The 16,530-nt window shown below is 50.9% G+C and overlaps 1 protein-coding gene across 3 annotated transcripts in view; it reads left to right on the forward strand.

Annotated features, from left to right (window-relative positions):
* HIF3A (hypoxia inducible factor 3 subunit alpha) overlaps nt 1-16,530 on the forward strand; it is a 56,747-nt gene that overhangs the window by 13,775 nt on the left and 26,442 nt on the right. For 2 of the 3 annotated variants that reach the window (XM_053401883.1, XM_053401882.1), the window contains exon 2: nt 13,563-13,753. In XM_053401883.1, coding sequence (XP_053257858.1) covers nt 13,563-13,753 — 191 coding nt within the window. Of the gene's footprint in view, nt 1-8,476; nt 8,536-13,562; nt 13,754-16,530 lie in introns of those variants that run through there. The other variant, XM_053401881.1, reaches the window with a different exon arrangement.

Here is a 16,530-nt window from a genome sequence, read left to right on the forward strand (position 1 = left end):
ATATCCCACCTGGCCTCTAAGGGTGGTGCGTGAGGTCTCCCCACCCCAATGTTATCCTCACAGCGATCCTGCAAAGTGAGGTAGGTCGCGAGGGAGAGGCATAAAATCACCCGAAGAGTTCTTTGCTGAGCTGCAGGGGAAATAATACGAACTCGCCTCTCTTCAATCCTTGGCCAATAAATAAATAACTGCCCTGAATTAGCTGAAACTTGTTTTTAAGTGCTGCAAAAAGATGGAACTGCCCTTGTTCAGGTACAGGATTTGGGGTTGGCGTTCAGCACAGAGCGGCGGGAAATCCCTGGGCGTCTGGGTTATTTTCTCAGCTTTGGGGTGGCCTTGGAGCCTAGTGGCTAGAGTACTTACTAAGTTTCGGCCAGGGGAGTTGAGGCTTGTGGTTCCTTTTCACTGGGAATCATCTGTGGCTTTTTGGGTTGAAGAGAGGAGGAGCAAGGAATCTGAGCCGCTGAACTCTGCGAGGGTAGTGGGGCATAGCAGTCGCAGCAGAGCGCCCGGACACCTGGGTTCTATTTTTGCACTTTGTAGGGCAGTAGGTGAATCTGCGAGGCCCGGTGTCCTAAGCCTTGGCTCCGTATCTGGCTTGGCTGAGAGCAGGTCCTGTTCCGGCCTCCTCTGTTTATTCACACGCTGTGTATGTTCTTGGCTTCCACCGCTGGCTCAGCCAGAGAACAGGCCGTGGAAGAGGGCCAAGGGAATTCGGCTGCCTTGCCGGCAGCTCGCAGAGCCTCTCCACCCCCCAGGAATGCCAGAGGTTCCCTGGCCTTTCCCGGCTTGTCTCAGGAGCTTGCGATTCTCTTGCACAGCCGGGGGAATGGCGCCTGGTGGGTGAGAGGCCCCCTCGTGCCGTGGGAACCTGTGCGGGTAAACCAACAGGGTTTGCTTTCCCTGTTGCATCTCAGCCTGCAGGTGGAGAGGACGATGGCAGTAGAAATGGCTGCTACTGTATCAGGAGTAGCTGCATTTAGCTTTCAAGGAATCTCAGTGTGTGGGAAAACTTGTTTGTGTGTATCATTTATTCAGAGACTTTTTAAAAATCTGGCTCCTGAGTCAAAAATAATAATAAAATAGCCGCTACCTTCTGGTTTTTAATCTGAAAAGACACGACACAAAAGGACAAACGGATTGGGAAGGATGAGGACATAAGCAAACTCAAGTCCAAGTTTTTTAGTTACGACCGGGATGGAAATGTTCAGGGAGAGGAAGCAACAAACATTTGTGATCTCTCAGCTGCATTGCGGGATGCTGATGCTGTTTTCAGTGTGTATGAACAGTTAATTCTGTTGACTTTGTTTGTTTGTTTGTTTGTTTGTTTGTTTGCCTACTGCCCTTTATCCATAGATCTCAGGGTGGCTCACATGTTTCCGTAATATGAATGATTACTATTGTTATTGAAATGAGGATTTCTTTGTCAGCATAGTTGAAAAGGACTTTTTCTCCCATTTTCTTCTGGGGCAGTTGAACAGGGGACCCCCCCAAAAACACACACACTCCATTTACCGTATTTTTCGCTCCATATGATGCACCTGACCATAAGACACAACTAGTTTTTAGAGGAGGAAAACAAGAAAAAAAATATTCAGAACGAAACAGCAGGTGTATGATTTTTGTGGTTCATGCTGTGGCCGCAGACATGTGATTTGACGGTGAGTTTGGTGTAGCCCAATGCAAAAATCCTGAGAATCCATGTTTATCCGTGCTTTGTAACCACATTTTTGCGCCATTGCATGATCTGCTTTTCGCCCCTGGGCAATTCGGCTCCAGGGACCATGCATTCGTTCCATAAGATGCATAGACATTTCCCCTTACTTTTTAGGAAGAAAAAAGTGTGTCTTGTGGAGTGAAAAATACGGTATCATCAGCTGATAATGGTATGGAATCAGCCAGTCTGTGTGCACACACCATACATTTAAAGCACTTTCCCCATCCCAAAGAATCCTGGGAATTGTAGTTTACCCACCATGGAGCTCCAACTCCCAAGCGTCCTTTACAGACTACAGTTCCCAGAATTCCTGGGGGGGGGGGGGCCGCATGTTTCAAACACAGCCCCTCTCACTTTCCCTCCTGCCTCGCCTTGCGGGTGGCGTTGGCGAATGGCAGGGCAGAGCGCTCTTTGCCACTCTGGGTGCCTGGGTGTCGACATCCCTTGGCCTGGCCCGTCTGGCTGTGAAATAAATAAGCAAGGGGTGGCTAAATTTGCACAAAGCAATTGTGAGTGCGAAAGGGGATAAGGTCTAGTGTGTGAGCATAGAGACTTGGCTGAAGGCCCCGCAAGTTTTAGGATTAAATTCTAGCTTCACCGTGGGCCCCGGACCAAGTCCTTGCTCTGTTGGCCGCGGTTCTTGACCTGCGAAATAGAAATAACAAGCTGCGGTTTTGCGGATGTCAATAGCCCTTTAATAAATGCAAAGGCTGGGAAATCCTAGCAGATGGGCTCTGAAAGCCGAGAGTGGCATGCTGTTCTCCTGCGAGCTCAGCCCTGCCCAGCCCTGCAGTCCTGTGTTAGTTCAGGTAAAAGGTAGCTCACCCCTCCCTTATGAACACACAAACACACTCCAGATGGAAAAGCTATGGGGCGGGGAGGCCTGCGCCTTGCCAAGAACATTGCGTTCCCACCCAACCCAGAGGGATGAGGCCCTTGTGGGGGTGTGAGGAGCGGGGCGGGGGCTGGCTTTGCTGGTTCAGTTTTGGGGAGAAGGAAATGGCCTGACAGAAAAGCCTTCTCTTATTTCTGCTCCCCCTTCTACCCCCTTCCCTGCAAACAGAATCAGATTCCTCTCTCATCCTGACTGTTGGTTAGTGTGCGGTGCTGATAACACCCAAGGTTACAGGTTCGATCCCCGTATTCCTGCTTTGCAGGGGGTTGGCCTGTATGACCCTCATGGTGCCTTCGGACAATTCCAGGAGTTTGGTTGCTGGCTGAAGTGTTGCGTTGTTCCTGTAGAACAGGGGTAGGCACCCTAAGGCCCAGGGGCTGGATCCGGCCCAATTGCCTTCTCAATCCGGCCCGCAGACGGTCCGGGAATCAGCATGTTTTTGCATGAGTAGAATGTGTCCTTTTATTTAAAACGCATCTCTGGGTTATTTGTGGAGCCTGCCTGGTGTTTTTGCATGAGTAGAATGTGTGCTTTTATTTAAAATGCATCTCTGGGTCAGTTGTGGGGTCTGCCTGATGTTTTTACATGAGTAGAATGTGTGCTTTTACAGTCATACCTCAGACTGAATGTGCTTCAGGTTGAGCGCTTTCGGGTTGCGCTCCGTGGCAACCTGGAAGTAACGGAGTGCGTTACTTCCGGGTTTCGCTGCCCGCGCATGCGCAGACGCTCAAAATGGCGTCACGCGCATGGACGGAAGCGGCAAAACACGACCCGCAGACATTCTATTCAGGATGCGAATGGGGCTCCCAAGGTACCACTGTATTTAAAATGCATCTCTGGGTTATTTGTGGGGCATAGGAATTCGTTCACCACCACCCCCAAAATAGTCTGGCCCCCCCACATGGTCTGAGGGACGATGGACCGGCCCACGGCTGAAAAAGGTTGCTGACCCCTGCTGTAGAGCTTTCCTTCTTCTAGATGGGCTCCCTTCCCAGGTGGATGAACCCCACTTGCCTTCTTCTCTGTACAGCAGGTGCAGAAACCACCTTCTTGACCATTGGACTACCTCTTGGTCTCAGCTGCTCAACCCACCAGAGCCTGCCTTTACATGCAGGGAAGTCCCCAACCCAAACGAGGATTTGAGACCCCTTAGCCACGCTCACCTGGTTTAGCCGGCCAATCGAAGCCATTTTTGGCAGCTGTCGCCTGCTGACAGCTTCTAGGAGCCCCAGGTGAGAGCTGAGTGCAGGATAGGGACCCAAGGTGGACAAACTACCCCAGAAGGAGCATGATGTGTCCCCCGCCAGAGGTACTACCCTCCCCCTCACACCCCATGCACCCTATTTTACATACACAGCTGTGCACCCCCTAATTTAAGGGGTGAAAGCCCCTCTATTTTTAGCAGTGACGCTGATGATTTATGGGAAGCTAGCTGCGCTGCTTGCAGATCTTTTCCTCTTCCTCCAGCAGCGTCATCTTTCCTCCCACCCACAACCTTTCCTCTCCTCCCCCCTCCTCTCCACCCCCCCCCCCGCAGCCATGATGAGTACTTGGCATTGGTCCCCGTCTACAGTACACAAAGTCCCGGGCAGACGTGGACAGAACAGCTAAAGGCACTGCCAAGTGCACGTGCAACAGGATTCCTGTTTGGTGGAAGGAGGAGGGGGCGGGTTGTTGAAGAGAGTGCAGTGATTAAGGGGCTTGAATCCGTGCTGGGGGTGGGCGGGGAGAGGGGAGGGCCTGCCTGCAGCTGGCTATGCAAGGCTAAGTGGGAAGGGCCTTTGCTCAGTGGTGGCAGGGCATCCGCTTGGCACACAGAACTCCCCCAGCAGAGAGAGCCTTGCTGGGGCGGGGGGGGGGGAGCTGCTGCCGGTCCGTGTTGGCAGTACCAATCTAGATGGGCCAGCGGTCTGACTGGGAGTATAAGACGGCTTCCTATGGAGTCTGACCGGATAATTTTGTAGGAGTTGGGATTTGGGGAGATGTTTTAAAAGGAGGAGATTAGGAGCAGGCCAAGTGTACCAGCTGAAAAGTGGGGATGTGTCGTGGGGGTTGATTTGAGCTGTTGTTTCGTGGGGGGGGGGGTGTTTCCCCCAGTTCCATAACTTAGCCCTGGAATGCAGGAAGTCCTGGAGGGGACAGTGTTTTGTAGTGCCTTTCTCTTGCACATGTGGGGAGGGTCTGAAAGGGGTGGAGGATAATAGAGGGCAGGAAATGGAACAGAAGTGAGCCCTTGAACCTCTTACCTTGGAAATCCAAAGACTGCATGAGCCGTGCTTATTAAGCAGAATTGCAAGCATGGCTGGGACACACACACACACACACATATAAATAGAACCGGGTACTGTAAAACAGGCTGGCCGTAGCCTTGGAAGGGGTCCAGAGGTCAATGAGTCTGACCTGCCTGCTGCTACGCTGTGCCAGTCGCAGGGTGCAGAAGCAAGAAGGAAGTGAGCCAATCTCTGTCTCTCAGGGCAAATTTAGCCCACCCATTAGGGCTGCAAGCCAACCTGATCTTTAAAAGGTAAAGGTAAAGGTACTCCTGCCCGTACGGGCCAGTCCTGACAGACTCTAGGGTTGTGCGCCCATCTCACTCAAGAGGCCGGGGGCCAGCGCTGTCCGGAGACACTTCCGGGTCATGTGGCCAGCGTGACATCGCTGCTCTGGCGAGCCAGAGCCGCACACGGAAACGCCGTTTACCTTCCCGCTAGAAAGCGGTCCCTATTTATCTACTTGCACCCGGGGGTGCTTTCAAACTGCTAGGTTGGCAGGCGCTGGGACCGAACAACGGGAGCGCACCCCGCTGCGGGGATTCGAACCGCCGACCTTTCGATCGGCAAGCCCTAGGCGCTGAGGCTTTTACCCACAGCGCCACCCGCGTCCAAGGGAGGGTAAATTCCGATCTAGAGTTCAGATGTGATGCCCTGTCAGGCCGTGGCTGGTCAAGCCACTGGGCCATCCATTGGTGCTGGTCCATACTGTCTCCACTTAAGAACAGAAGAAGAGTTTGCTGGGTGAGTCTGGTGACTTGTCCAGCATCTCCACAGATGCCTGGGGGGAACCAGAATCTGAGCACAAAACCCCTGTCCCCTCTTGAGCTTTCCAGCAACTAGTCTTCAGAAGCATTTCTGCTTCTGACTGCCATGGCTAGTAGCCATCGACAGCTCTCTCCTCTGTGAATTTGTCCTCAGACAAAGGTTTGTGGGTGGGGAGAAGCTAACTTATTGAATGTACGAGCCTCTTCGGGTGTTCAGTATCTCTGGCATTTGGTTTGCTTGTCTCCGGGCATCCATGTGCATGGATCAGATCGATGGAAATACCAAATGATGGGTCTGCTGGAAATTCATCGGAATCGATTTGGCTGTCCTGATTGAACGGGGTCGCTTCAGCGCAGCTGAGCAGTGCCTTGGGGGAAGCTTATGGTGCTGTGGACTGGATGTTGGGGGTGCAGGGGGGTTGTTTTTTCCTGCCCACCTCTGTCTCTCTCCCCCCCCTCCCCCCAACTTTTCCAATTTTGCGCTAATAAGGAAGAAACGGTTTGTGTGCAAAGTAGCCGGCTGGCAACGCTCTGCATGTGCAGAGCTGAGATATTCTCAGTGGAGGAAGGAAGTTTGACGTCAGAGATGCTTGATCTCAGCAGAAGGCATCAGAGATGCATGCGAGCTTTGCGTAGGCAGCTGTTATCGAGCCGTGCCGTAGTGCAGCAGAATGAGGGAGGGCGCGTGGGTCTGGCACCCTCCAGAATGGTGCCTTCACAAACAGGGGCTCTGTTCCACATTGCACACAGCAAAGCATTTCTACAGCAGATGGCTGTGCAGGGTATATTGATGCCTTCTATCTCTGACCAACTTCTAACCTGCTTGCCGTGGTTTTGCAGACCTCTCTTTTCTTCGTTAATAGGTTCCCCCCCCTTAAGTCACAAATAAATTTAAAAGTGGGGTGGGTGGCAAGACTCTGCATACCCAAACAATTTCCCAAGGCTAAGGCATTCCTGTATTGCGAGGGGTTGGACAAGATGACCCTTCTAACTTTACAACTCTATGGTAATTTGGGGGGCTTCCGAGGCTGCCTTTTGCATCCTTGAGGACTAGGTGCTTGTAACTGTTTGCTGAGCAACATCTGGCGCCCATCTGGCGACTTGGAAGGCACATATTACGGAGTGGAATGTGACCCCCCCCCTCTTCTTTCTATCTTGTTATTTATGTGAAGATTATTTGATCCTAGTTTTTGCCCTATTCCTTTAATTTCGGTGATTATGTTTGAAGGAGGGTAAACACCGTTTGGTGTGGGGAAGGAAGCGGATCTGGAAAGGGGGAAATACAAGAGGGTCTGTTGGATGAAAGGGACAAAGAGAAACGTGGAAATCTAGAAGAAACAGCTGGTTTAGAAAAGCAGGAAAGCAAGCGGAGGTTCTGTGCCTAAACCCAAGTTCTGTGGTGCCCTGATGTTATGACTACAGAACTAGTTTGCCCAATAAATCACCATTAGCCATGCTAGCTAATGTCAGCATCGCCCCAAGTGACAACTGCTGGAGGCAAATGCCTTCATCCTGTCTGCTTGTCAGCTTCCCAGATGGAGCATCTCGCTGAGCCTCCTGGGAAATGGGGACCGGACCTTTGGTCCAAGTCAGCAGGACTGATTAAATCGGATCAGTTTTATCAGTGGAGTGGAAAATCCTTCCTGCGGTGGGTGGGAACGTCAAATTGGCAGCAGGTTTAGGTGATCCAAAAATGGGCCAGAAAACAAGTCTCTTTAATATGTGTAGATCCCGTCCTTTAAGACGTTTTGGAAAGTGAGTGGCCCAGCTTTGGAATCTCCGACAAAGAGTGCCTCTGTTCATGTGCAGACTTCCTTAACACTGGAGCACGCTGACATTCCATTCTGGGTCACATGCAAGAGAGCGAGTCACTTGGAAGGATTTAGAGCAGGGGGAGAGTTTAAAGAATTGCCCCTTCTCTCTCAATCGCCTTCTCCAAAGAGTCGCTTCTCTCCTTTGGCGAAATGCCATAGCTCAGTGGTGCAGCAAAGGGTCTTGGGTTCAATTCCTGGCATCTCCCAAGTCGAAGAGTTAAGGCCTGTGACCCAAGGGATCTGCTGCCAGATAGCATTTCTAAGCTCGATGGGACGGCAGCGTTCAATGTTCCTAAAAAGTTTTACAATTTAAAAAAAAAGTGGCATGAGGCTTCAATGCTGATGCCAGCTGCTAACCGGAGTATGTGTTTCACATATCCAGGAATAGTGAGAACCGCTTCCGAGGCAAAGCATATAATTTCCAAAAAGAGGCTCGTCGTCCTCTTTCTAAAAATCAACCGCTGCCTGATCTGAACTCTCCCTTGCAAATTCTGCCGGGGATTTCATATTCTGGCGCAACATCGCCCCCACAATGCATTTCTCTGAGTTGTTGTTTTTTTTTGGGGGGGGGAGAGAGTTGTATTGCATTTGTCCCTCTCATTCGCCCGGCCGGTGTGTTCCTGCAGTGATCCTTCACTGCGTTCACGCCCCCCTTGCCCATGTGCACCCATGCTTGTCTCAGGCACGTGGTCGCGCATGAGGATTCGCCGCTTCCCTCCTGCCTGCTGCCAGCCCTGTCTGGTGACCCGTTGGCCCACCTGGCCACTGGCCAGGCCCCCTGGGTGAACTCGCTTGTTGGAGAGTAAGCCGAGAGCAGCCACAGATAAGGCGCTCGTCTTCATCCCTCGCGGCAAAACGCAGCTTGCTCTGCGCAACCCGGGAGTGAGTGGCGCCGTGCCAGGGGACAGGAATGGAACAGCATGTACCCTAGATGGGACCTGGGAGGGACGGGTGGCAAGAAGACTGGGGAGATCAAAGCCCGGCTTTATTCGACTCAGGGAGCTGAACGGAGAGCCAGTCACCCGGCGATGCGGCGCCGCCGGAAGAGGCTGAGGTTCAGGATCTGGTACAGGTGAGGTCCCCATCCCTCTTTTTGGGTGGAAGAGTTTTGTGGTCTGCTGCTGGTGTGGTTCTTTCATGCTCCAAAGCGGCGTAGCTTTGTGGCTTCCCACAGATCCCTGGGGCTTGTTCTGCAGGATTCTTCAAAGATCTCCAATCTCCCAGATATTGTGTGGGGTCTCCTTCGTGGGCCAGGGAGGGTCTTTTGGTGGGTTTCCACAGGGTCACACAGAGGTTTTCTGGGTCAGGGACTACAGTCTCCCACCTGCCTTTGCTGCTTGCGTGTTTGTTTTTTAAGAGGAAGGTGGGGACGTAATTGTAACAACAAACGAAATTAAAAATGTTTGCCTCGGGAATCTCTGAACGGCGTGGTTTTCCCCCCTGGAGCTTACAAGGGCGTTTCTTTCTTCGATATCCCGAGGAACTGTAAGCTTCTTGATGGTGTGAGGTTTTTTTTGTGCGAGCCAGCCTGGGCAAATAAGTTTTATGCAGTTCCCTGTTTGGGGGCGTTTGAGGTATTTGGGGGGAGGTGTGGATCTCAGGATACTTCCCATTGCCCAGAGCTTGGGGTGCCTGGGCTTTCAGACACTGACACCCGCATGCAAGCTCCGGGAATACGGTTCTGGGTGTCTGTGGTGCTTGGAGGTCATTCTAGATCTGTGAGACTTTGGGGTAGATGCTACAATGCAAGGGTGTATTTTGGGCTGGAAAGAACTTCCAGTGAAACCCATCAAAATGACTGGCTGGAACAAAATGGGGCACTTTGTGGGGGTTTGTTAAGAGAATAGCACAATTCAAAGTGTTGGTGCTGACCTTTAAAGCCCTAAACGGCCTCGGTCCAGTATATCTGAAGGAGCGTCTCCACCCCCATCGTTCTGCCCGGACGCTGAGGTCCAGCGCCGAGGGCCTTCTGGCGGTTCCCTCACTGCGAGAGGCCAAGTTACAGGGAACCAGGTAGAGGGCCTTCTCGGTAGTGGCGCCCGCCCTGTGGAACGCCCTCCCATCAGATGTCAAAGCGATAAACATCTACCTGACATTCAGAAGACATCTGAAGGCAGCCCTGTTCAGGGAAGTTTTTAATATGTGACATTTTAGTGTATTTTTCATCTTTGTTGGAAGCCGCCCAGAGTGGCTGGGGAAACCCAGCCAGATGGGCGGGGTACAAATAATAAATTATTATTATTATTATTATTATTATTATTATTATTATTATTATTCCAGACACCAATAGGAACTGGACGGGAATTGTTTTTTTTTGGGGGGTGCAATGCAATGAGGCCTAGATTGGTGTGTTTCCAGGTGAGCAACATCAAGACAAGCAGAATTCTGGGTCAAATGAGAAACTGTGAGATTTGGAGGTGCATGTGGGCCCTAGGTCTCAATTTCGGCAGTGGGATATCAGGGCGAATGCTTCTTTTTTTGAGGCGTTGATCAGAATCCAAGGAAAGCGTGTCGCTGTTTTTCAGCTTCTGAGAAAGGGGCCTTGCCAGCCCACTCGCCAGCCCACCACACGACTCCAAAATCTGCATGCATCTTCCTTTGTGAGGAAATCCCACGAAAACAACAACAACAGAACACAGACTTCCCATTTTAAGGGTGCTTCTGTTGCGGGATGGGTTGTGGGTTTGCGGGAGGCTCGGGGGTGGCGCTTGGCCCTGTGTCGGCTTGGCTTGTGCCTTTGTGTGTACAGTTGTGCTTGGAGGAAGAAAATTGCCATAGATGTGCCATTAGCAGCAATTTTGGCGGGCACTGAGAAAATCTGAGGGTATGTTATGTGTCTCTTTGGTTTGGAGGCTCGGACCCAGAGGACGGGGCATTTGTTGGGGGCTCTCCTCAGAAGCCACAGCGAATAATTAGAAATCGTAAGACTTTGATCGACGCAAGCCTTCAAGTATAATGGGGAAATCATAGAATCGTAGAGTTGAGGGGCCCTTGAGAGCCATCTAGTCCAACCCCCTGCAATGCAGGCATTCACAGCTGTCCCATTTGGGAATCGAACCTGCAACCTTGGCGTTCTCAGCGCCACACGCTATCCAGGCTATCTCAGCTCCAGCTCCCTGCCTCTTGAGTCGGCCTAGAGTATGATGTAACGGACTGTGGGAAACCCAGGCTCAAATTCCTACTGAGCCAGGAAGCTTGCCTTGAGCAACGTCACTCATGGCATAGCTTACCTTGCAAGGTGGACGGGAGGATAAAAATCGGCTTAGTGAACTCCTCAGAGAAGAACGGGGAGTCCTGTGTGATAAATGGGATTGTGAATGTTGGGTGTGTTGTTCCATATAACCTGTGGCTTTGCTGTTGTAGAACATGGTGTGCCTGCGTGGGTTGGTGCCACCCATAAACATGTCCTGGCGTGGGTGACGAATCACAGGGTTGCGTTGCTTTATCTTGTGTTTGAAGGTTGCGTGCGCCTGTTGTCGAACCTTTACCCTTGAGGTACTAGATAACCACAAGCAGGGAGAGCTCTAACTTTTCAGACTCCGCCTCCCCCTTACCCATATTCTGACCCATGTTCCCAGGAGAGCTGTCCCTTCTTGTTTCTTCCAAATGAGTGCACCTGTCTTTAATGGTCATCAAATCTTTTATCTTCTTCTTTTCTTCTGCTTTGAGTTCCTGCATTGGAGCGGGTTGGACTAGATGACCCCGGGGTCCCTTCCAACTCTCCAATTCTATGGTTCTGTAAGTGGAAGTTGCAGGAGTCAGGTGTTTTGGAGGGAGAGTTGCCTCCTTTGGTAGGTTATCCTGGGAATAAATGCCCAGGTTGCAGAGCTGATCTCCTCTGTTTATTGGGCCTGGGTAGGGTTGGCGCACTCCCCAAATATTGTCAGCTTGGTCACCTATTATTTGACCATGGGTCAGATATTTCAAGAAGGCCACTTGGTAGATGGCAACTTTTTTTCCTTCCCTGATTTTTCTTTTAGAATTCCTTAGAGCGTTATTTTGTAAGCAGGGGGCAAGAGTGAGGTCTGCCTTTCTCCCTAACCCCGCAGCAAATCTTACTGAAGCTTTCCCTGGTATATGTGAACTCACCTCCAAGTTCAGATCAAAGCCCCTTCCAGCACAGCATCCTCTTCTCATAGTGGCCGGCCCCTAAATCTCAGCCTAACCTACCTCACAGGGTTGTTGTGAAGGTGGAAAGGACAACATAGGGCTCCCTGTGCAAAGAAATAAAATCAGATGTGCTTTTTAAGAAGCTAATGGCTATCTTGTGAAACAAGGATCTCTGGTCCCCGTCCCCCTCTTCGTTTTGTCAGTGGCTTGTCAGTTGTTGTTTAGTCGTGTCCGCCTCTTCGTGACCCCCTGGACCAGAGCACGCCAGGCACTCCTGTCTTCCACTGCCTCCCGCAGTTTGGTCAAACTCATGCTGGTATCTTCGAGAACACCATCCAACCATCTCATCCTCTGTCGTCCCCTTCTCCTTGTGCCCTCCATCTTTCCCAACATCAGGGTCTTCTCCAGGGAGTCTTCTCTTCTCATGAGGTGGCCAAAGTCTTGGAGTCTCAGCTTCAGGATCTGTCCTTCCAGTGAGCACTCAGGGCTGATTTCCTTCAGAATGGATAGGTTTGGTCTTCCTGCAGTCCATGGGACTCTCAAGAGTCTCCTCCAGCACCAGAATTCAAAAGCATAAATTCTTCGGCGATCCGCCTTCTTTATGGTCCAGCTCTCACTTCCATACATCACTACTGGGAAAACCATAGCTTTTACTATACGGACTTGTCAGACTTGTTGACTATTGTCTTCTGCTCTTCTCATAACATAAATCCATAACAAAAATATTATTTGACCGGTCACATCCTCATCCCTTGACCTGGGAATAGAACTCAGAATAGCATCTTCTGTAAATGGGAGTCCTGAGACAATTTTCTTATTTGTTTTCTTGAAAGACCTACATTGGCTCCCAGTACGTTTCCGAGCACAATTCAAAGTGTTGGTGCTGACCTTTAAAGCCCTAAACGGCCTCGGTCCAGTATACCTGAAGGAGCGTCTCCACCCCCATCATTCTGCCCGGACACTGAGATCCAGCGCCGAGGGCCTTCTGGCGGTTCCCTCATTGCGAGAAGCAAAGCTCCAGGGAACCAGGCAGAGGGCCTTCTCGGTAGTGGCGCCCGCCCTGTGGAACGCCCTTCCAGCAGATGTCAAAGCGATAAACAACTACCTGACATTCAGAAGACATCTTAAGGCAGCCCTGTTCAGGGAAGTTTTTAACGTGTGATATTTTACTGTATTTTTGGTTTTTATGGAAGCCGCCCAGAGTGGCTGGGGAGGCCCAGCCAGATGGGCGGGGTATAAATAATAAATTATTATTATTATTATTATTATTATTCTGTATTCCATTGATATCTTGCTTTTCCTCCAAGAAGCTCAGCCTAGCGTGCGTCGTTCCCCTCCCCAGTCTTCACAACAACCCCGAGAGGTAGGCCAGGCTGACAGGCCTAAAGTCACCTAGGGAGCTTCATTGCGGTCGAGCGAAGATTTGAACTGGTGTCTCCTCAGTCCTCCTTGTCTAACATGAACAACATGACACAAGCAGATATCCCATAATAGCCCTGCCTGGAGGCCTACCTCAAAAGTGCTGCTTTACCCTGATGTTTCAGTGCTTTTTCTGGGTGTGTGTGTTTGTTGTGGGCCCAGTTGAAGTGGCCCCCCGCCCCTGGGCAGCGGCTAAATTCAAGATGTGATTAATAAACTCAAGCGAACAAAGATCTGGATTTGAAATAGCTACGATTTTATGGGTTACAGATAGAGGTGGATTTTTGGCTCACCCTGACAAAAAAAGAAGTACCGTATTTTTTTCCTAGGTTTTTTTCCTTAAAAAACAATGTCAAAAATTAGGGGGCATCTTATACACGGGATACATCTCCCCCCATTGTCTTAAATCTGAGTCCCCCAAAATAGGGGGCGTCTTATACATGGGGGGCGTCTTATAGACGGAAAAATACGGTCGTTATTTAATTTTAAAAAGGTAAGGGAGCTCAGTTCTCTTGCTCAAAAAACACATACAAACAAACAAACCCCTGACCTTCCTTCCTTTCCCTGCAGGTCCACCACAGAAATCCGGAAGGAGAAATCGAGGGACGCGGCGCGATGCCGCCGCAGCAAGGAGACGGAGGTTTTCTACCAGCTGGCGCACACCCTGCCCTTTGCCCGGGGGGTCAGTGCCCACCTGGACAAGGCCTCCATCATGCGGCTGACCATCAGCTACCTGCGGATGCACAAGCTACTGAATTCAGGTGAGGGCCGCCATGTTCTCTCGGGGTTCCCCTCTTCCTTGCACCGCCACCCATCCCCAATGGCCCAGTCCTGCTCCACTGGCAGTCCTGAGCCCCCTGGCTTCTCGAAGGGGTTCTGGATCATGCAACGTGCCGTCTCAGTGCGCTGTATTCTGCCTTGCAGACGCCTCAATGCTGGGACTCGACATCTGAGCCGCAGCTGAGCAAATGCTAGCTAGAACCCCAAACACATGGGGGAAAGTGGTAGGCGGGAAATCGAAAGCCACCTGCTGCCCCTTAGAGCCTCCTCCACATTTATGTTATCGCCCCCCATGGACCCCGTTGCTAAGCGACTTCTAGAATCTCCTCCTCCTTTCCGCTCCCACTGGTAGACCCGTGTAGCGGCTGCCGCAGAGGGATGCTCAGTGGACAGGCATTGTCCGATGGGAAGGAGCGCTTGCCCGCCGATGCCTGACAAAAGGACGGCTGTTGGACCAAACCGGCAGCAGCCTTGAACCCGAGACTCCCTGCCTTCCTTTGAAGCTCAAAAAAAGCAAGTTTCTAGTCCTGTTTGTGGCAGCTTGGAAATGCGACGGGCAGTTCTGATCTCGGGACTTGGGTGTCACTGAGGCAGAAGCCTGGGCTAGCTCTGGTGGTGATTTTGAAATTGAGGAGTGGGGCAAGGATGCCTAGTGGTCTGGCTGTCTGAAAGCAATGAGGTCCAGCGCCGAGGGCCTTCTGGTGGCCCCCTCAATGCAAGAAGCGATGTTACAGGGAACCAGGCTTGAGGGCCTTCTTGGTAGTGGTGCCATCCCATCAGATGTCAAGGAAGTAAATAATTATCTGACCTTCTGTAGACATCTGAATGCAGCCCTATATCAGGAAGCTATTAATGTGTGATGTTCTGTTGTGTTTTTGTATATTCTGTTGGAAGCTGCCTGGAGTGGCGAGGGCAACCCAGTCAGATGGGCAGGGTGCAAAAAATAAATAATAATTATAATAATTAAAATTAAAATTTGTATACCACCCTTCATTCATAGATCTCGGGGTGATTCGCAAAATTGAAATACAAGATTAAAAGAATACAAAGTACATAATAAAAACAAGAACAAAACAAAACAATAACCCCCCCCCCGCTTCCTACAAACACATTTAAAAGGTTTAGGATATTAATCAGCCAAAGGCTTGGTTGAAGATGAATGTTTTCACTTGGCGCCTAAAGGTGTATAACGAAGGTGCCAGGCGAGCCTTCCTGGGGAGAGTATGCCACAAATAGGGAGCCACCACCAAAAAGGCCCTGTTCTCGTGTTGCTACCCTCCGGACCTCTCGTGGGGGAGGGACATGAGTAAGGACCTTCAATAATGATCTCAGGGTCTCAGGTAGGTTCATATGGAAAGAGGTCTTTGAGGTATTGCACTCCTAAGTCGTTTAAGGCTTTATAGGCCAAAAGCAGCACATTGAATTGGGCCCGGAAACTAATTGACAGCTGGTGCAGTCAGGCCAGGATCGGTGTAATATGCTCAAACTGCCTTGCCACCATGAGCAACCTGCACCAGCTCAAGTTTCCGAACCGTCTTCAGAGGCAGCCCTACGTACATTGCAGTAATCTAAACTAGAGGTTACCAGAGCATAGAAGCCTGGCTTTCCCTGTCCAAAAGCATCCTAGTGGCTGGGCTGTGTGGAGCTGCGATTATCCATTTTTGTTATCTGTACTAAATTCCACGATTCCTAAGTTGCAAGCTGACCCCCTGCCCTTTGCTGCTTGAAGGGCTTTTTGCCAGCTTCCTGATAGTAAGGTAAAAAGGTAACGGGACCCCTGGCCATTAGGTCCAGTCATGACCAACTCTGGGGTTGCGACGCTCATCTCGCTTTATTGGCCGAGGGAGCCGGCGCACAGCTTCCAGGTCATGTGGCCAGCATGCCTAAGCCGCTTCTGGCGAACCAGAGCAGCACACAGAAACGCTGTTTACCTTCCCGCCGTTTACCTATTTATCTACTTGCACTTTGACGTGCTTTCGAACTGCTAGGTTGGCAGGAGCAGGGACCGAGGAATGGGAGCTCACCCCGTTGCGGGGGTTCAAACTGCCGACCTTCTGATTCTGCAAGTCCTAGGCTCTGTGGTTTAACCCACAGCGCCACCAGCATCCCGATAGTAAGGTAGCTACAGGTATTTCCTGGAGGCAAACATACATCTGTCCAGGTGTTTATAACTTCAGGGCTGAATTATTACAATGAGTTCTGGGTGGACTGCTGAGAGAGCTTCTCTTGGCTGCCAGTGTGCCCGCGGCCCAACAATTTTGGTACTTGTATACAAGGTGCTAGACAACACAGGGATTGTGTTACTTGAAAGATCTTCTTGTTCCCTAGATACCTGTTCAGGTTGTGTACTCATTGGCAAGTGGTGTGATAGTTGCTGAAGATACCTGATTCCTGCCCTGTGACATCCTAGCATTGCATCCCTTTTTTCATGGAGTCCTCTCCCTGTACAAATTAGACAGGCGCCAACCGTACTGAATTGGGACGCGGGTGGCGCTGTGGGTTCGAAAGCACGTCAAAGTGCAAGTAGATAAATAGGTACTGCTCTGGCGGGAAGGTAAACGGCGTTTCCGTGCGCTGCTCTGGTTCGCCAGAAGTGGCTTAGTCATGCTGGCCACACGACCCAGAAGCTGTACGCCGGCTCCCTCGGCCAATAAAGCGAGATGAGCGCCGCAACCCCAGAATCGGTCACGACTGGATCTAATGGTCAGGGGTCCCTTTACCTTTAACCGTACTGGCCTTTCAGCATCCATTGAAAGCC

This window comes from Podarcis raffonei, chromosome 8 (genome assembly GCF_027172205.1).
Source record: "Podarcis raffonei isolate rPodRaf1 chromosome 8, rPodRaf1.pri, whole genome shotgun sequence".
NCBI lineage: Eukaryota > Metazoa > Chordata > Lepidosauria > Squamata > Lacertidae > Podarcis > Podarcis raffonei.